We start from the raw sequence: 21,514 nt of genomic DNA on the forward strand, positions 1-21,514 counted from the left end.
AATTTCCTTGATTTTGATTGGCTAAGAAGCTCTGTTGCTATGGTAAATGTCGGATTAAACAGGACTTGACAGATTAAATGTCTGACGAGTCCTTTCATGAAACGCTCCCCTGGAAGAACTTAACCCATTGACTACCTTTAAAAAATAATTACATATTTTTTCAACCTAATTCCCTCTTGGGTTTTTATAGCAGCCTAGAATTAGAGGCTGTTCTCACTACGTTCCTCAAACTAGTTTACTGGAAACTAGTTTAATGGAAACTAGTTTAACGCGTAGTGAGAACGGTCAAAACGGTCTTGGAAGCGATCTTCCAAACCAGTTTGGAAAACCACCTTGCGATGTAGTTTTCAAGATCGCTTTGCCTCGTTAAACTGGTTTTAGCGTGATGACACAACCGTTCTTCGGGAAGCGATCTTCGCACATTTTGAGCGCGCTACTCCACACGACAGGTGTAGAATGCCTATGCTGCGGTTTCGAATTTCGCGCAAAACATGTCACCCCTATGAGAGCGTTTCCATAGCAACAAGAGCGCTTTACGTGAAGTGATTTTGAAAACCACTTTCGTGTGATCAAGTGGGAACGCTAGCAAAGCGATCTTCTGAATCGGTTTCCAGTAAACTAGTTTTAGAAAGCGTAATGAGAACGGCCTCTACGTCCAGATTGGACCTTGTTGTTTGGAAGTTCCCTTTCCAAACACCAAGGTCCAATCTGGACTAGCCTAGAATCAGTTAAGTCTCTATCGTCGGTGTATCCCTTTCATTTATCATTTCTATTTCCTTCCAAGGACCAACAGATCTGAGTGTCAAGAAGATGACTTCGAAAACCCAGCTAAGTCAGACGGAGGTGACCAACATCCGCCAGCTCATCACAAGTTATCGGGAGTCGGCCGCCTTCCTCTACAGGTCAGCCGACGAGCTCGAACAAATGCTGCTTCAACTAAACTGAAAAACATCTGAACTTGACTGATTCACTCCACATCACTTATTCCAGAAATGACGGTTATCGGAAGTTGGCCACATTCCTCCACAGGGCCCCGTCTCACTAAGAGCTACGATTGATGTCATCAACCACAACTACGTAAATCCACCAATGTCATAATATTATAGATGAACACAACATTCCTTTGGCAATGGGGAGGAGCAAACTGATTTGTATCGACAATTATGCATGACTGCACATCACAGCCCGTATTCTGAAGTCGGGTTCAACTTATACCATGGTCTAACTCTGTGCTGAAATTATGGACAGCCAGAAATGTCAAAATTTTTCCTTACCTTTACCGTGCTCTTTCCTTAATCGTGAATTGTGAAGAGAGCTATCTAATCTTTCCTTCCGAAACAGTTACAAATGATTTGAGAGAAAAATGAGTTGATAGATCCATACACCATACATTGAAATTATACTGTTAGAGATTTATGCCACTATTGGCTATCCATAGTTAAACCACAACTTGAAAACCAGAGTTTAGATTAAACCCGGACTTCAGAATACTGGCCCATATATTCATAATTACAAGTTACTTTGAACAGACATTAGCATTCTAGATGTTGGGTTTGCTGGATTTTTATAGTTGAGATCAATCGATTGATCGCAATTCATTGTGGTAATGGACCCAGGTCAGCCACTGAGCTAGAACAAATGCTGCTCCAACTTGAACTTCATTTTATTCAATCCATGGGAATGTTTCACTAGACTTAGGGTGGTATTCTGATAGCCACGGTTTAGTTAAACCTGGGCCAACTTAGATCACACTTTTATGGAGTGCCAGTTGTCAACTTTGTCACCAGTTGAAAATTATTCTTATCCTGCTGCAAAAAAGTAATGGAGTCATGAAATGGGGTGAATATGACAATACAAGAAATAAAGTGAATTTTAATGATTAATTGGTACATAATAATTTCCACAAATATGGAAGTAGTTATGAAGCCAGCATTCCAGAGAACTGGTTCAAAATTTTAGTTTAGACTGGGGTTAAACCTAGGTTTAATTATCAGAATATTGCCCATAATGTCTATTCCCCAAACACCTAGGATTACTTGTGTTATCATTTTATTTACTGTGGGGAAATATCCAAATTGGACAGTTAACTATGTGAATGTGGGATGTGTTTGGATTCCAAGCATGGTATATCAAACTAAATCTCCTACATTGTCTTAATAAGTGACTCTGAATCACCTTCTGAATGATATTCTCTAAGAAATATATGTAATTGTGAAGAAATACAATGATTAAAAAACACCACCATATATGGGATGTTTTAACTCATATCTAGATGTTTTCTCAGTACAAGCTCGATGCCTAAACCGCTCCCTTAAAAACAAAAACAAAACAAAAGAGAGTTGAAATCCAAAAGATCTCAAGTGAGGTTTCCCCTTTAGAAATTTTCCCTGATTGAAAAAGGAAACAGAACCGGTCCATAAATAGTATCTGCTCATTTAAGAACACTTTTTCTCTTCTCCTTTGGCTTGTCTTTACATAGAGGTTTCACTTTTAATTATTGTTATATCTACACAATATGATTACCTCGTTTTAATGAGGGACTGACAAATGAGATTGAAGCTACTATTCAACAGTTCACAATGCTGATTTTAGTGTTGCATTGCATATTATAGCAAAAATGTTTTATAGTTATTATTACACATTACTAGAGATTTAGTAAGTTAGTATAAGTTTTTAAAAGCCATGTTCAGATTATGATTGAATACTGTGGTGGATTTTGAAGAAAGATCTTGCCATGAATTTCTTTCTCACAACTCAAAGGTAAAAGTGTGCAAATATATTATGATTATGTTAAATGGAGAAAATTGGCATTATTGCCTATTTGATTGTAAATATGTTATACGTTTAACTCTTTCAATATTTCTTACTGATGATTTTATACTTGTTGAATGTATTTCCTTCTGTTGGGTTTTGACAAGGTGTTTGTTCTGTTTCTCTGGTTTATTTTTCTTGGTTTCTTTCAACTTTGGGTGTGCTGATCATATGTGCAATATCATTTCTCAAAGGATCTTTACAAGTGCTAATACACCTACACTATTTGGGTATATAGCTGTTACTATGGTGGTGTTTAGGTTGCACAATAAAGGGGAAAAATCACTTGTACAAGTACTATTGCAAATTCAGGTGGCTTTTATGAAACTAATGTTTGCTTATGGCATGGGTCCAATTGGATTTTACCTTACATGCACTGTTCTGGCAACTTCGAATATTAATTACCATTTCAACAGGCACATACAACCATATTATGTTGTTATGGATGTCACAAAAGGTGATGTAAAAAAAGACCAATTGTAATCGGTAAACCTGTCTTAAAAAGCCAAAATCCAAACAATGGCCACTGATTCACTTTGGGGGTGTCATCAGCAGTAATGACAATTGACTTGGTGCTTGTAAAGTGCAGAATCAATTACAACTGCTTTATGCCCTTTACATATAGAGCTCTCCAATTTTACACAACATAAATAAGATTGGATGCCTTTTTAACAAATCCACTATTGTACTGGACCGTAGATGGGGGTTGCTAACTGTTTCACAATATCAGACCACAAAATTCAAAGCTAGCTTCACCCCCCCCCCCTTTTAAAACAACTCTCAGAATGTGCAAGATTTAAGCGTCTTCACTAGAACGAAGACTGTTACATGGCTGGAATGGTGAATTCAGTAAACCGAGGTATTCGGGTGCCAATTTACAGTATGTCTACACTTAACAATCGTGTAACCTTGTAAGGAATTCTTAGAATGGGGCCATCAAAATATTTACAGGAGGTACCTACAAGTACAACCAAGTGTTCAAAAGCCAAAACTCTGCTAAAATTGGACTTTGTTCTTTAAGGTTGAGAGATGCGCATTTCAAATGTTTGAAAGTACTTTGAGTAATTTATGTTAGTATATATCTTCTTCTTTTTTTTCTATAAAAGAAGTAATGTCACGAAAGTACTATTAGAAGCAAGAAGTGTTTCAGCATAACAATGGCCTTGCTTGCTGACTGTGGAGTGATTATTGTACAGATTTTCATCAAGAATGTGTCTACAAATTTTCTACTTTTTAATAACAAAATAGTTGCATGTAATCACGGACAAAGTTTAATATCGTTCACAGTGTTTGCATTTTGTCTTCGAATTTGCTTGTTTGGACAAGTTTGTAGGATTATGATTGGTTCACATATTATCAGGTAGTTTGCTAAATACACCTAAGCATTTTCAATGTTTTTAAGTTGGAAAGTTAATTTCTATATTTGAAATATGTAATTTAACAACTCTTTTATGTTTGTAGATTTATGTGCATACTAGGTGTGCTATGTCATTTATTTATTACCTCAAAGCAACTGCAATTTATATTAATGTGCTTGTAATGTATTTTTTTTAAGGACTTTGTGGGATATGAAAGAAAATGAATGTAAACTATGAAATTATGAAATACTTCGTTTCATCCGCATAATCCACTGTCTTGGGAATAAGACTATCTCTTAAGAGCTACTAATCTTCAAATCAATTTGGTGGATTCGCAATACGGTGCGCCACCTATCAGTTGCAGCTGAAAGGCCCAAATTTGCAATGCCTCATGGCGAAAAGTCACCATCTGTTACGCGTGCTAGTGCACGCATGCCATTATTCTGCGCTAGCCGACGCAACTCGGACGGCTCGCATAACATTATGGTGTTTAGGGTCTAGGTGGCCAGAGAGAGATTTGCTGCATATTTCTTTACGAATCTTAGACTGTTTTTGGTGAATTCTTGCCTTGAGGTTTTCATTTTTGAAGCATCACAGTCACTGATACTCGCACTGTGCGCTGCCTGCGCCTGCGAGCGATGTCGACACCAAAGTTAGAAATTGGCCTGTCCGCTGCAACCGATAGATGGTGCACTGTATTCTGAATCCACCAATTGCAACTTCTTTGTCCCATTTCATAACATTTGTTATTTTCACAAACTTACCATAACAGTTACATGTACAAGCCACTGAAAATATGTTATCTGATTAGCTGATTTATCATAAAAAAAGTGCACTCTCTAATCCATGTGTTTCTTTTGATTTTTGTGTGGTTTGGGATTCACTGTTTCAGATGAAACTCTATCTATTTTTGCCATTTTTTTTAACACAACAGTAAGATGGGTTGATATCGTGATTTAGAAACATGTGAAACCCGGCAGTTGCGTGTAAACTGCAAGAAGTATTACCTTCTATCTCATTTCCTTCCTTTTCGAAGCTGTTGACATCATGTTGGTGCAATATCATGTTTTATCATTTATAGTTTAGCAATTTTTTTTTCTGAAATCTATAAAAGAAGTATTTTAGTTTATTTAAGATTATTGACAGAGTCAGTATCAGCTTGTTACGTTGTCTTGCCGAAAAAGACAAAGGCACTTGTCTTTTCACCAGTTATAGCTATTAAGGAAGATATTTGTGTTTGGTTTGATATTGGATAATTAGATGCATTATTCTTCAAGACTATATTGAGTCTGTTCAGTTCACACACTGTATGATAAGTTCACATAAATGTGGTTTTTGGATGTTCATATTTTGTGTTGGGTTTGCAATATTACCTAGGTTTTCTTTCTGTTGCATTGATCATATTAAGTTAAACAATTTTTTGTCGATTTCTGTTTGGCGTTTTCTCTAAACAATCTCTTTTTACAGGGTCTGTGTACATGATTTATTTCGTATTACATTTCAGTTTTACTTTCGGCTCTATTACGTGTATGTAGAATAACAGTCCTAGTTTTACTTGGGGAGTATTTACAAATTATGATGATTAATAGCAATTGAGAATTATCATAATTCACTGTAGAATTTGCATTTGCATTGCACAATATTAGAGAAAATTGTATAGATAATAATTTCACACAAAGAGATCCATGGTGGACTCAATGTAAGATTTTCAATGAAGAGAAATAAGGACAAGTTTGTATACCTTGCACACAATAAACTTGTTTCTAATACAGTTTTAGCCTTTAATGATGAATATCAATAACTGTTAGCATTTGTTTGTATACAAATCTCATTGTACATTATATCTTTCAAAGATGTCTTTGTTCACTTGCTATTCATATGTGGTAACAGAGTAAGCTATTGTAATGAGAGGGATTTTCATAGAGATATATCTTGACAGTATTGTTCGAGTTTTTTAGCCTGTCAATTTTGACATGTTTTAGATATTTCCAAATGTTAGGGATTTTCTTACTCTTTATGGCTCCATTTCTGAGCATCCTTTTTTGTCAAACTTATTTATTTTGCACTTTGTCAACTGATAGACAAAAAATACACAAAAATAATGCACAAATTTCAGTTTCAGCGAGTCTTATTTCGTAGTGATTGAAGCACCTATTGTACCAAAAGTTTTAGCCATGTCTTTCATGCAGGAATCCCTAAAAGCGTCTTTTCATCAGCAATCCTCACACCTCATCATTGACAAAACAATGGTGAATGCAGAAAGATCACCATTAAAGGTAAAAGACAGTAGTTGCAGCAAACTATTATTCCATGAGATAGTCTTTTAAATCACGGTTAATTGTCAAAATATTATTATACATCTGGATCTGGGACATTAATGTAAACTTATCCTTGTAAAATCATAAATCTTACCTCAAAATCGATAATGCTGATGATCACTAACACAGAAAAGCATATGTGGGACAGTGTATTAATATTGCTTCAAAAAAATACCCGACATTTGATGGAATTCTGTGCTTATTTTGCTCATTTCTCAGCAATTACACATTTTCTTCCAGAGCTATTTGGCACATGCTTTTTATTTATACATACAAACACTTTGGTGGTAATTTCATTGGATTCTGTTCGAGCTTATTTTGAGATTGTTTCCACAACCGGTATTTATCTTTAAAGATACTTGGCTCCTTCAGAGCCAGAAATTTTGAGGGGGGGGGGTGCAGACCCAACATATGGGGCAAAATGTCTAAGCTGCTGTGAGTGACAGCAAGAAAACTGATCTTTTCAATTCCAAAATTCAATTTTGTGATAAATTTTGGCACAATATTCAGAAAATAATATAAGAATCCTCCATTCCCTTCCATTTTTTTCTTCTTGGGGGGGGGGGGGGGGTGTATTTTTATTAGGGGGGATCCATTGCCCCTCCCAAGGCACCCCCCTCCCCCCATCTGTTTGAAAGCCGAGTACCTTCGTAGGAAGATTACTGCTAAAAGACACAATACAGACTTTTGGTAGTAGAGGTGTATAAGACCCAGATGCCTGTATTCTGAAATCCGATTTAATTGAAACTCTGGTCCAAAGTTGTGGTGTACCTGTGGGTGGCCAAATGTGACACAACCCCCGAACAGAAGAGTTTAAATCAATCGGCACATTTGGCACTCAAACCATTAAAGTCCCAGTCATATTGTTCCATGCAAGCTTTGTGACTCACAGGTTAGTATTTTTTATGCTAGTGTAGTAGGTTTCACGGTACACCATGTATCTTTGGGTGGTCCTTTTCAGGACCAACACTTGCCCAAGAAAGATACATGGTGTACCGTGAAACCTACTACACTATTCTTCTTCGCCATGGTAACCTTCAGAAGCTATATTTTTTATGCTACCCGCAGATTGCCCGCATTAACATCTCACACATACCTGACATGCAGTGAGATGTATACGCAGAAAAGTAACTTTTGTGCAGGTGAGTTGCGGAAGCTTGCTCGCAACTGACCCACAAGGCTTGTATGGAACGTCATGACAGGGCCTTTAATGACCTACTGCCTTGGGATGAAAACAAACTTGCTTTCTCTGACCAAGGGAGCACGGGAAAGTAACAGAGTAAACATAAGAAATGCAGAGTGCAACAAAAGTTTCAATATTTTTGGCTTCCCTCAATTTCAGCCAAGGCATGAATTAAACCAGACTTTAGAATACCTGTACAGGCTGGAAGGATTTTAGGTGGTCCTGCCTACTTTCATTTCTGATGAAATCATCCAAATTTTTGTATGTGGACGTGAACCCCGTTGCATGAATGATACCATTTTGGTAACTTAGCCATGCAACGGAAACTTGCATGGAATCCTTGATTCTGGTTGGCTGTTGATCAGCGTTACAGTGATGGTTACCATTGGATGGCTAAGTTGCCATAATCGTAACGGGGGCCTGAATCCTTTAAGTTTAAAGACTGAAAATTTGCATGAGGTGTTAGAAAATCTGAGTGGTGTTTCACAAAGAGTTGAGTACGACTACAAGTTATGCTTATTTTTCATGCCAACCCATGTCAAGCGAGCATGCCCGTCTTACAAAGAGTTGCGACTGATCAACTGTATGGTAATCCACTAATGTCATATTTTTTTCTACATAAAATTTGCACAATATCCTATGTAAACAAAGAGAAACACACTGAATTTCAAGTAAACGATGAACGAATGAATAGCCTTATACACATCTAGAAAATATTATGAATAAACATGCATTTTAGATGTTGACATATTGCTGCCAATCCATAGTTGTGGTTGATCGGATCAATCGCAATTCTTTGTAAGACGGAGCCCTGACCAAGGAGGTGATTTGATGCAAATGGAAATTTCAGTGAGATCTTTAATGTGAAACACCCCTTGTTAGATGCTTACTGCAAAGAATACATGTACACATATGTTACCAAGTAGCAAGACAAGTACTTTTCCCCTCAAACATTTTCATTCTCCTATACCTGTACAAAGAAATATACAGGCTAATTCATTCTCTGCACTATTCATAATATAGTTATCTCAATAGGCAATAAGACCAACTTAAGAGACCACGCACACACGGTGCCAATCAATTTGTTTTCACGTTAAGGCCATCTGTGAGAGATAATGAACAGAAAACGGGTCTCTATAGTTCAAGAGTTCAAAGGTCACCTAGTAGGAGTCAAAGATTCATCATGATCCGAATGTTAGAATTTGCTTTTCCGTGCTATATTCACCCAACGCCTTCTCCAGGGCGCTGCGATAGTCCTCGATATCAACCAGTCTATGTTGGGGCGCCCTCATTTGCCCCGATCCACCCCATCTGCAGAGCTGATCAAACATCTGTCTGGCTTCCTCGCCTGTTTAAATTGATATTGTGAAGAAAATGGATGAGGAAATTACATAATGTTTTCAAACAAACAAAAAATGGTATCACAATAGCTTATGCATTTCAGTGTTTTTGAAATTTATAATGCACTTCTTTAATTGTTCACCTTTCTTTAGTTTGTTTCAATGGAAATTGTTGGCAATATTTTTCGGATCATAACATCATGAAATTGATTGATTTCAATCAGTAAAAGTAGAAATACTGCTAGTTATGAATTTCTGGTTAGAAACAGAATTGCACTGGATTCGTACATGAAATCCCATTTTGGAGCAATATGGGGTCTTGCTTGCACTTATATGATATTGCGTGGTTTCGAAACATTGTACCAATTTGATCTCAAGGTTGTGCGAGACTTAATAGAAAAAGTAAAGAAACGATGCTGCACAAACCATTATCGTTGCAGATTTATTGCAAAGAACAGATATTGTAAGCTTTTAAGGGGGTACAAACCATCAGCCTTTAATAGCCCCATCCCAAGTCTTAAAATACTCATATCTGACCAGATTCATTAACCATAATGCAACATGATGAGCAGTGAAGTCTTGTCATATAGGCCCTCTTGAATTGTAACACACTCATTCACTACTCACTCCAATAATTATGTTACCAAGTAACAAAATAGGTACCTTTCCTCTTAAAAAAATATTTAAGCTTATGTACACAAATAGAATAACAGGCTAATCTATCACTCTATAGGCCTACTACTAACGTGTGGAGCGTTGTGACCCAGTGGATTAGTCTTCGGACTTTGAAACCGAGGGTCGTGGGTTCGAATCCCAGCCACGGCGTAATTTCCTTCGGCAAGAAATTTATCCACATTGTGCTGTACTCGACCCAGGTGAGGTAAATGGGTACCTGGCAGGACTCTATTCCTTGAAATGCCACCGCGCTGTAAAAAGCTGCGGGGCTAAAGCCAGGGTAATATATATCCAATTAAGCGCATAGGGATGCATTTGGCAGTGATATGTGCTATATAAGCATGTTGGTATTATTATTATTATTATTATTACTAATGCTTAATCTCAAAAGGTATAAGACTAGCCATTTTACAACATACAGTCAATTAGAGACGTCACACAGCGTTGGTCAGTTCACTCCCCCTTCAAAGCGATCTGGTAAAGATTACCGCGGACATCAGGGGCCCATCTTACAAAGAGTTACGATTGATCCAATCAATCGTAATTCTATGGAAATCCATCAGTGTCATAATTTTTTCTACAGGAAATTTGCACAATGTCCTTTGTTAACAAAGAGAAGCAAAGGGAATTTTCAAGAAAACAATGAATGCATGAATATACATCATAGCTAGAAAATATTTTGAACAAATATGCACAATGTCATATGCATATGACATTGCTGGCCGTCCATAGTTGCGATTGATCAGATCAATCGCAACTCTTTGTAAGAGGGGCCCAGGGCTCCATCTTACAAAGAGCTGCAATTGATCCAATCAACCACAACCATGGCAAGCCAGCAATGTCAACATCTAAAATGCATGTTTTCTCAAAATATTTTCCAGATATGATGGATACTCATACGATTGTTTCCTTGAAAATTCAGTGTGATTATTTTTGTGTACAATGGACATTGTGCAAATTTCCTGTAAAAAAAATTATGACATTGATGGATTTCCATTTAAGTTGAGGTTGATGGGATCAATCTTATTGATTTGTGACACGGGGCCAAGCAATGCCAATAGCTAACTTACTTCCTGCATGTTGCTGGTGCCACCTGCTCATCCAGAATCCTTTGAACTTGAGATCATTGAAGATGAGGGAACCAGTCGGGACCATAACAGGCTGCTTGGACATTCCACCATAAGTAACGATAGTGCCAGCATCCCTGTTAAAGATTTAATAATGAAAGTAGTTGAAGTAAACACAGATTTCATGAGAACGTCTGTAAACTGAAATACGAGCTTAGTCGTCACTATATCATCATGGATCCAGATCCTGTACAGTTACATAAGCTGAACTTTGTGAAATCATGAAATCTAAGCTGATAAAAAAAAATGTTCAAACTGAAGTTTACCAACACACATAAGCACAAGTGGGACAGTATTGTTATTACTCGGAAAAAGTCCTGATATTTTTTATCAAATCCCATTCTTATTTTGCTAATTTCTAAGTAGTTACACAATTTCTTCCAAAATCGTTTGGCATCATATTTCTTATAACCACATACACTTGGGTGGTCATTTGATTGGATTTTGTTGGAACTCACTTTGAGCTGAACTTTGTGAAATCATGAAATCTACGCTAAAAAAATGTTCACAATGAAGATTACCAACACTGATAAGCTCAATTGGGACAGTATTGTTATTGCTTGGAAGAGTATTGACATTTTTATCAAATCCCATGCTTATTTTGCTAATTTCTAAGTAGTTGCACAGTTTCTTCCAAAATCCTCGGCACATATTTCTTATAACCACATACACTTGGGTGGTCATTTGATTGGATTTTGTTGGAACTCACTTTGAGCTGAACTTTGTGAAATCATGAAATCTACGCTAAAAAAAATGTTCACACAGATTACCAACACAGATTTAAGCACGAGTGGGACAGTATTGTTATTCCTCGGAAAAAGTCCTGATATTTTTTATCAAATCCCATGCTTATTTTGCTAATTTCTAAGTAGTTACACAATTTCTTCCAGAATCCTCTGGCATCATATTTCTTATAACCACATACACTCGGGTGGTCATATGACTGGATTTTGTTGGAACTCCCTTTCAAATCATTACTGGCATTTATCTTTAAGCAAAGAGAGAGAGAGAGGGTATAGATGAGGGAAAATTGTACCAGTATACAAATACTGACAGCTTGTGAGGATAATAATATTCCGCATTTATATAGCGCTTAACACATCAGAACGACGTCTCTAAGCGCTTTACAGAAATATTATCACCCCGGTCATCGGATCCTTGCATGCCCGCATACAATGTATGCACCTTCTCTACTCCCTGGGAAGCATTCCAACGAGAGTTCAAGACTCAATTGCTGGGCATACTACATAGACTTTCACATCCTACCGGGTACCCATTTAACACCTGGGTAGAGAGTGGCAAATTGTGGATTGACGCCTTGCCAAAGGACGCTAGGCCATGGTGGGATTCGAACACACGACCCTCTGATTACAAGGCGAGAGTCAGAATTGCTACACCACGGCGCTTCCACATGATCATGGAAATGATCTTTCCCCATTTTTCGCCTTTGTTCCTTGACACAGCAGGGAAATAAGCATTAAACCGATACCTGCGAGCTTTACCAAGACGGACAGTGCTCACCCAAGTGTAATAGTCTGTCAAAAATAATACTTTCATCTGATCAAAGGGACGAAAGCCCAAGAATACATGTTGAAAATTATCCCCACATTGTTACTTTTGGGACTTTTTCAGTGTAAATATTATATTTTTTAATATGCATTGAAAAACAAATGGGAGTGTTGGGGCCCAGTGGATTAGTCTCCAAGCTTTAAAACAGTCATGGGACATAGGTTCAAGTCTCAGCCATGGCGGAATTTCCTTTAGCAAGCAATTGATCCACATTCTGCTGCACTCAACCAAGGTGAGGCAAATGGGTACCTGGCAGAAATTATTTCCTTGAAAGGATTGACCGAGTAACAGTAGCTCAGCTTTAAATATCAAAGGTATTTATGCTGCATTTATTGTAGAGCAGTGCTTAGAGACATCTGATAAAGAGGTATTAGGTGCTATAAAAGCAAGTATAATTATTATTATTATTGACTGCAATAAATTTCTTCAACTACATTTGCAGCACATACAATCAGTATGAAGAATAGTAAAAGGTATCTAGCAATGCAAACTAGATAACTTACTGGATTTGCTTGACAAGTGCTATGATGCTCTTTCCTCCAACGGCATTCAAGGCTAGTTTAGGTTTTGGCAAGTCCTGGCATGAAACAGGGAAAGAGCATTTACCAAAATAATGTAAAATACAATGACATAAAAATCATAGGAACAAATAAACACAGGTGACAGAAGATCATCTAAGGTATGTTCACACTGACTCCATCACCAGAATACTGTACACGTCTATGACAATTTATGAATTATGAAAATTTGTCCTGGCCTTAAAATACCCAATAGTTATTTTCTGCATTCACGCTGACCATAGCATACTGTTTCGGGATGAGCTTCAGAAGTTCCTGAGGTATGAGCATGCAAAATATGGTCTGATTAGCAGGCAAGGCACAAGCAGGCTACTCGTTGGGTTGAGAAAGTCCTTGTAATTTGCTTTTACTCTGCCTAGTACCTTTTCATCCATCTATTAATCTTTCTATTCATCCATTAATAATGGAAAACAAGATGAGATGAGCTAAGATTTCATTACACTATATTAACCCCCAGCTGGAAGTATAAGAGTCTCAACAAGAACATAATGAATTCTTGTATAAAATAAAATGAGTAAATTTCCACCAACGAGTATGTGTCTAAAATTAGCGTATTTACAATAATAAATACAAATGCTTGCGATGAAAAGTAATGATATCCTTTGTGAAAGCACCCCCTTCCCATATACCTTAAGCAGAGTTGAAGCACTTTTTCGAAGATCACCCTCTGTTGTTACAACGGTGGCTCCAAGGTCATGAAGGTAGTCTGTGAGTTCAGTCAGGTTGGGTCTATCTCTCACAATGTTGATTGTCTTTAAGCCCCTGGCTGCTGCAATCTGTATGACGGCCTGTCCTGCACCGCTGTTAGCAGCATTCTGGATCACGGTATCACCTTGAGTGGGGGAGGGTTAAAGAAAAGAGGGGGAAAAGTTGAAAGAAAAGTATGAACTTGGAGAGGACAGAGTCACTTTAAGATAAATGCCAGGTGGGGTAAGGATCTCAAAATGAGTTTGAACAGAATCTAACAAAAATGACCACCCATTGTAAAGTCTTTATATATGAATGAAATAGTTGTACCAAAGGACACTGGAAGAAATTGTGTAATTGCCGACAAATTTTTGTAACCAAATAAACATGGCATTCCAGCTAGATGTTGGGTCCTTTTCCAAATAATTTTTCATTCTTTTTTTTTTCCCTTTGTTTCCTTCCTTCTTTTGCCTTCTTTCTTTCTTTTTTTTTTCTTTCTTTCTTTCTTTTTCACATCACTAATTTTCTATTTCAGAGCACAAAAATACTTTATGGTAATTTGCATTATTATCAGTGTTCACTTGCCATAATGGCAAAGTTATGACAGTGTTATTAAAGTCCTTTATGACATTTATAGTCCAAGAAGGTAAATATGATTTTACTACATTAAAAAAACTTAGCAATCATACAATGCTTAATACCTTTTAGTGGGTGAATTGCATATGGCCAATGGAAGAAATATGTTGAAGAAATCTGATGTACACATTTTTTTCTAAAATTACCAGTGATAAGACTGCACTTAACCCTAATTACACTGGGATACATGTATATATTTCAGAGGCTGGAAAAGCTGAGGGGCCTAAAGCCAAAGGGCCTCCAAAATTTTGGTTGATGTTCAAGCAATCATAGCACTCACCTTCTCTCAAATTCTCAAAATCGGCCAGCATTCTGTAAGCTGTGCATGCATTGACTTTAACGGTCGCTGCAACGAGCGGGGGCGTGTCCTTAGGGACCACCATCACTTGACTGGCTGGGCAGACGAGATGGGAACACCAAGTACCTGTTTGAACGGGAATACAACTTCATTTCATATGGGCCATGTATTACACGAAAGATACAATTGATTGTAAAATCATTTTAGCACAAAGTTACAATCAATCGAGTTAAATTACATTATTTGTTGTATATCTTTATGATATATGACTGGCAGATCAATTTAACTTTTTTCCCTTGGAAATAATCAATACCTAAACATCATAGGGAAGATAGACATGTCTACTGTTCTCCATTAATATGAGCCAATGACATTGAGGGAGGTAAACATGGCGTATGCTATATGGGGCCAATTTTTGAAATAGCTATGAGCAAAATTTCTAATGCAATGAAGCCAGTAGCGTACACAGGATTGTAGAAAGGGGGGGGGGGGGTCAAGCTGAATGAAATGTTGACAACCTCCCCCCCCAAAAAAAAAAAAAAGGACTTCATCACAAATTGTATGTTGTTTGTACCTCAAAAGAATTTGACAAGCAAAAAAAAAAAAAAAAAGGTCTTCAAAAAAAATGTAAGGGGGGGGGGGTGAACCCCTGTAACCACCCCTCTGCATACGCTACTGAATGACATAGATTTTGACATTTTTTTGTTCTGACCTGTCACACTGGCTGGAAATATTACTCTCTCTCCTGGTAACAACTGCTTGACATTGCTGCCAACTTCTTGGATCTCTCCTACACCTTCAAATCCTGCAACAGCTGGGAAGTCGGGCTTGATAGGATAGATACCTGTGAAAAGATTCAAAAGAAGTAATAATAATAGGCATTTATATAGCGCCATCTATCTAGAAATATTCCATTCCGAGGCGCGATGTTATCCTTATTATTATCCCGGCTTTAGCTCGAGCTGCCTTTCAGCGCTCATGCATTCAAGGAATTAATCCTGCCGGGTACCCATTCACCTGACCTGGGTTGAGTGCAGCACAATATGGATAAATTTCTTGCAGAAGGAAATTAGGCATGGCTGGGACTCGAACACAGGACCCTCGGTTTCAAAGTCAGAAGACTAATCCACTGGGCCACAACGCTCCACTGTAGTAAGTAATCTTTTAAATTGGCATTTCCTATTTTATCAAGTCTTGCATGTTTTAAGGCTTTATGAATTGACATCCAATAGCTAATCAAGATTGGACAGAGTGGAAAATACTGGTGGTAAATATTATAGGCCTACTCAATTCTAGAGGAAAATTGGAAATGGTTGGCAATGAAGGGAAGGAAATACAAAGTACTTATCAAATTTTGTCATTTATTGCCCAGGTGTTTCTCAAGCATATTCCAGCACTTCCTTGTACCTCCCTGTACGTCTTAAGGGTTTATTTCCAATTCGTCTAATAATGCCAATTCGTCCAATTGCCGACTAGTCTACTATCATTTGGTCTACCATCAGTTCATCCACTCACCACATGGTCTACTTTCATTTAGTCTAATGCCATTTCGTCTAATAACCAGTTGGTCCATATACCATTTGGTCTAATTGGACCAAGTGTTAAATTGCGCAAAATGAATGAAAATGAAATGGATATTGGACCAACTGGTTATGAGATGAAATGGTCAAAGACGAAATGGTGATTAGACGAAGTGATGATTGGACTACATGGTTAATAGACCAAATGGTTGTTAGACCAAATGTTGATGGACAGAATGGCACTAGACGATTAAAAGGAAACCATGTGGGGAGTGGACGTGTTGGCAGTGGACGAAATGGCAATTTACCCATCTCAAGTACTTCCCAGCATTAACAAGCTTTTCCCAGTAATTCCCATCTAGGCAGCAATGCCTAGATTTCTTTGTGAATTGCCAACCCTGAGCTTAAAGGACAAGTCCACCCAAACAAAAAGTTGATTTAAATTAAAAGAGAAAAATCCAACAAGCATAACACTGAAAATTTCATCAAAATCGGATGTAAAATAAGAAAGTTATGATATTTCAAAGTTTCGCTTAATTTCACAAAACATTTATATGCACATCCTGGTCGGTATGCAAATGAGGAGACTGATGACGTCATCCACTCACTATTTCTTTTGTATTTTATTATATGAAATATGAAACATTCTAATTTTCCCCATTGTCAAGTGAAATAATGATTAATTCCTCCCTGAACATGTGGAATTAGCATTGTTTAATACTATATGGTTCAGTCAACTTTGTCCTTATTGTCAAATCTGTAAATAATGAAATATTGTATAATTATCACAATTAAAAACAAAAGAAATAGTGAGTGATGGATATCATCGACTGACTCATTTACATGACACTGAATTGTGCATATCACTGTTTTGTGAAAAATAAGCAAAACTTTAAAATGCCATAACTTTTATATTTTACATCCGATTTTGATGAAATTTTCAGCGTTATGCTAGTTTGATTTTTCTCTATTTATTCAAATCAACATTTTTCTGGGGTGGACTTGACCTTTAATTGCAAAATTTTACAAACTTAACATGACAGAGAAATAATGTTAAAATAGGTTTTAGGTGTATCATCAATGATCGGGTGTATCAACTTAGCATCAGTTGCTCTCACCTTGTATGGAGTTGATATCTGCAGGATTTATTGGAGATGCTATCATCTTGATGAGAACAGAGTCATCATAAACCTCTGGAACAGAGTTCTTCACCAACCTAGATGCAGAATAATCATTTGAAAGGCAATTCTTAAGTTAGTAATAATGTGGAGAAAACATTTAGGGTGTCTAGAAAGAATGTGTGAAAGAAAGAGGGGATATATCCCGGGTGGATGAAGACCCAAAGCTCACCTGCATAGTGGTTCATCCACCTGTTTGGACGAAACTCTACTCGTGATGCATTCTGATAAAGAAGTCTTGATAGCCTCTATCAAGACAAATTGGCAATAATTCTAGTGTAAAAAAGAAAATAGTGAACAAATATTGAGTGTCAGGTGAGAAAAAGACTACTGTCGCTGAATCACAGAGCTTCCTAACATTATGCTTCACCGGAAACAGGTAGAAGCATAATTTATCCAGCTCTGTGGTGGTCACCACTGAACTAGAAATACGTGGAAGTCGTGTTCACCCAAGCAAAACATCGCTGGCGAACTCGATAAGTCACGTGACCGCCGCCATTTTGCTAGGTCAATTGTTCGAGAATGCGCCGTAGAAGGCAATTAAGGGTATGTGCAAGATGCAATATGTTTTCTCTATAAATATAAAATTAATACTGATGTACTTAGTGTGGCAAAGTGTATTTTAATGTCATTAAGCCAATCATGTACAAACATATTTCTATATGCACAATATACTGGGACCTGGTAATTCATGTAGTTTAAAAAAAGGGTTTAAATCAGGGTGACCAGATTTCACAAAATGAAATACGGGACAATCGATAAAAAAAGATCATCAAAGAAGGCTACACATTGTTATACTTGTGAAAAAAAATATAAAGAATTGGAAGGGAGGGTGAACGAAGGAATGAAGGAGAGAAAAGAAATGAAATGAGAAAGAAAAAATGAAGGGGAAAATGAAGGGGGAAAAATGATAGAAGTTAGAATAATTAAAAGGACGATGAAAGAAAGAATAAAAGAGAAAAAAAGGTTTCTGTCATTCTTTGAATTCATCTAATATAGAAAGAAAGACAAAGAAAGAAAGGGAAGATGTGTGAAAGACAAAATAAAGGTGAGAAAGAAAATTAAAGTAAGAAAAAGGAGGAGGAAACAAAGAATGAAGGAAAGAAAAATGTTTTCATTCTTTGAAAGAAACAAAGAAAGAAGAAAACAGGAAGGGGGAAGGAAGGAAGGGAGGGATGGAAAGAAAGAAAGAATAATGGGAAAGTATTAGAAGGAAAAATAAAATAAAGAATGAATGAAAGAAAGAATGAAAGAGAGGGAGGAAAGATTGGAGAGAATGAAAAAATAATAATTATAGGAGAGAAAAAACGAAAAGAAATAGGTGAGGAAGGGAGAAGGAAGGAAATAAAAAGGGCAGATAAGAGAAAGAAGGAAAGAATGAAAATTAACACAAAGATAGGATCAGGAAAGAGAGGTAGGAAATATTAAAAGATAGATGGAACAAAAAAAGCAGCAGGAAGGATAGAAGGATGAAGAATAAAAATGAAAGAGGAAAAAGTTCAAACTTCAAGCGAACAAAAGCAATCCAATCATCTAACAGAAATGATGATATTTGGCATTTTTAGAATTATCTTCAAAATTTTGAAAAACTAAGTGGTTTAGAAATGAATAAAATTTCAAAGTGAAACATTGTCAACTTACAAATTAGAGGAAACAGCGCCGGCATCCTATATACACAAGACTCAAAACGAAAGCTAAAACAACTACATGTAGATCCAGTTATGAAAACTAAAAAAACTTGTTCCTCCTATTAAATCAGTGATCTGCGAATCTATAATATGATCATAAAAATTTCCCGCCGATTTTGTGATTATTTTGGTGGAAAAACTGTTTATCATGTGAGATTGTTTGCACCATTGAGAATCTGCTCCGATCCTACATGCATATAGCCTGCCACACACAGGCAGGAAGCCAGCTCGTTTGCAATGTATTGGGTTAGGATAAAAATCACCCGCAGAACTTGCAAAAGTTTAGTTAAAATCGATTTTTTGTTGTCTCTGCTTCGTCATCTGTTTGGTTATTAATGAAAATTCGTCACTTTTCAATGTACCAACTACATTTTGTTCTAAATTCTAAAAATACGGGACAGATAGGTGCATGTCCCGGGAAGGGTTTGTCGGGACGCCGGGACAAAGGAGCAAAATACGGGACGATCCCGGGAAATACGGGACGTCTGGTCACCCTGGAAATATTTGACAAGAGGTAGTGGTCTTTTTGTGCAATTTTTGACATGTGGAATATTTCATACTGACCAGGATATGCATATAACTGGTATGTGAAAATAAGCGAAATTTAGTGCCACAACTTTTTAAATGGAAATACCATTGCAGCTATGCTTTTCTGATTTGTGCTCTAAATAGTAAACTTGTTAGAGTTGACTTGGTTTTGTTTATCCATCACCCATTCCTTTATGTAGCAAAATACGGGACGATCCCGGGAAATACGGGACGTCTGGTCACCCTGGAAATATTTGACAAGAGGTAGTGGTCTTTTTGTGCAATTTTTGACATGTGGAATATTTCATACTGACCAGGATATGCATATAACTGGTATGTGAAAATAAGCGAAATTTAGTGCCACAACTTTTTAAATGGAAATACCATTGCAGCTATGCTTTTCTGATTTGTGCTCTAATTAGTAAACTTGTTAGAGTTGACTTGGTTTTGTTTATCCATCACCCATTCCTTTATGTAGCAAAATACGGGACGATCCCGGGAAATACGGGACGTCTGGTCACCCTGGAAATATTTGACAAGAGGTAGTGGTCTTTTTGTGCAATTTTTGACATGTGGAATATTTCATACTGACCAGGATATGCATATAACTGGTATGTGAAAATAAGCGAAATTTAGTGCCACAACTTTTTAAATGGAAATACCATTGCAGCTATGCTTTTCTGATTTGTGCTCTAATTAGTAAACTTGTTAGAGTTGACTTGGTTTTGTTTATCCATCACCCATTCCTTTATGTAAAGGTGTATTGATGTATAAGCACATGTCGTGCAACATCCATGCTCTTCCAAATTAAATTTCATAAGAATTCAAATTCTATTGTGCCCATTTTTATATACACTGTACTTAGTAGATATTTCATGGCTGAGCACACGAAGGTCCAACTTTGAAGGCTCATTAAAAGTAACAACCTTCTTGTCCTCAAACTTCTATTCAATTTTTCACCCTGAATGTGTGATTGAACAGTATAAGAGGGAGGGAAGGGAATACTTACTCAAAATTTATATAGAGAAAGTTGAAATGAGAAAGGCAAAATGGTAAAGATGGAAAGAGAAAAAAAAAAGAAACAGACGATCAACGAGAAGAGATAGAAAGAAGAGGAAGATCAAAGAGAAAGAGAGAGGGAGAGAAAGGGGGGAAATGACGAGGAATGAGAAAGAGGTGAGGAGAGAAAGGCGAGACGAGAGGGAGATAAAAGAGGGCTCGATATAAGGGAGATGGGGAAATAAAAGAGAGATATAAGGGGATAGATAGAAAGGGAAGGTAAGAGAGAGAGAGAGAAAGAAGAGGAAAATCAGAAAGAATTAAGCCAAACAGAAAGGAAAAATTATAAAGAGGGAGATCGAGATGATATAAAGGGGAGAAATAAGAGAGAGAGGGGCATGAAAGTAGAAATGGAAAAAATAGAAGGGGATGGAGAAAAGGGAGGATAAGAGAGATGGACAGAAGAGGAAAATCAGAGAAAATGAGATGAGATGAATAGTTGAATGAGAAGGAAGGTTTAAAAAAAAAGCTAGAGAAAAGGGACATGATTTCTAATCGTTAAATTTTTTTTTTTAATGCAACCAGCTATATAGTAGGCCTTTATTGTTAAGACAAATTGTAGGCCTACTCAGAAAGCATATTTGTTGTGGGGCCTTTCTTTGTCACAGTGTGCGCGTGAAAAAGGTCAATCACACACAATCATGGCATTGATGATGTGAATAGAGACCTATTCTTAACATCAGCTACCACTCAAGCAACACGTGGCCACCCTTACCTTAAAAAAAATACAAGCTATTTTTTAAAAGGAGTAGACTGGCAGTGAGACAAAACACCTTCAGTGTTAGAGTGGTTAATGACTGGAACTCTTTGCCTACTGAGGTAGTCACAGCATCAACAATCAATGGCTTCAAGACAAAGTTAGACAAGTTATGGGGAGTGTTTCATCAACATTTTCATCCGACAAGTTGTCAGATCTGACATCTTTCTCTGATGTTGATTGGCTGAGATGTACTGTTACTAT

The 21,514-nt window shown here is 37.1% G+C and overlaps 2 protein-coding genes across 2 annotated transcripts in view; one reads left to right on the top strand and one right to left on the bottom strand.

The window, feature by feature from the left end:
- The window catches only part of LOC129280074 (nucleolar protein 4-like), an 18,542-nt gene extending 12,263 nt beyond the window's left edge, over window positions 1-6,279 (top strand). The window contains exon 7 of the mRNA XM_064111804.1: window positions 785-6,279. Coding sequence (XP_063967874.1) covers window positions 785-945 — 161 coding nt within the window. The 3' untranslated portion in view covers window positions 946-6,279. The remainder of the gene's footprint in view (window positions 1-784) is intronic.
- LOC129280780 (enoyl-[acyl-carrier-protein] reductase, mitochondrial-like) lies at window positions 5,924-19,085 on the bottom strand. Its single transcript, XM_064111803.1, has 7 exons — window positions 17,219-19,085; window positions 15,293-15,424; window positions 14,563-14,706; window positions 13,589-13,791; window positions 12,885-12,958; window positions 10,756-10,889; window positions 5,924-9,018 (listed from the first exon to the last, which is right to left on the bottom strand). The coding sequence occupies exons 1-7, from the start codon at window positions 17,262-17,264 to the stop codon at window positions 8,852-8,854; spliced, it is 900 nt and encodes a 299-aa protein (XP_063967873.1). The 5' UTR covers window positions 17,265-19,085; the 3' UTR covers window positions 5,924-8,851.
- Between the last annotated feature and the right edge of the window lie 2,429 nt (window positions 19,086-21,514).

This window comes from Lytechinus pictus, chromosome 17 (genome assembly GCF_037042905.1).
Source record: "Lytechinus pictus isolate F3 Inbred chromosome 17, Lp3.0, whole genome shotgun sequence".
NCBI lineage: Eukaryota > Metazoa > Echinodermata > Echinoidea > Temnopleuroida > Toxopneustidae > Lytechinus > Lytechinus pictus.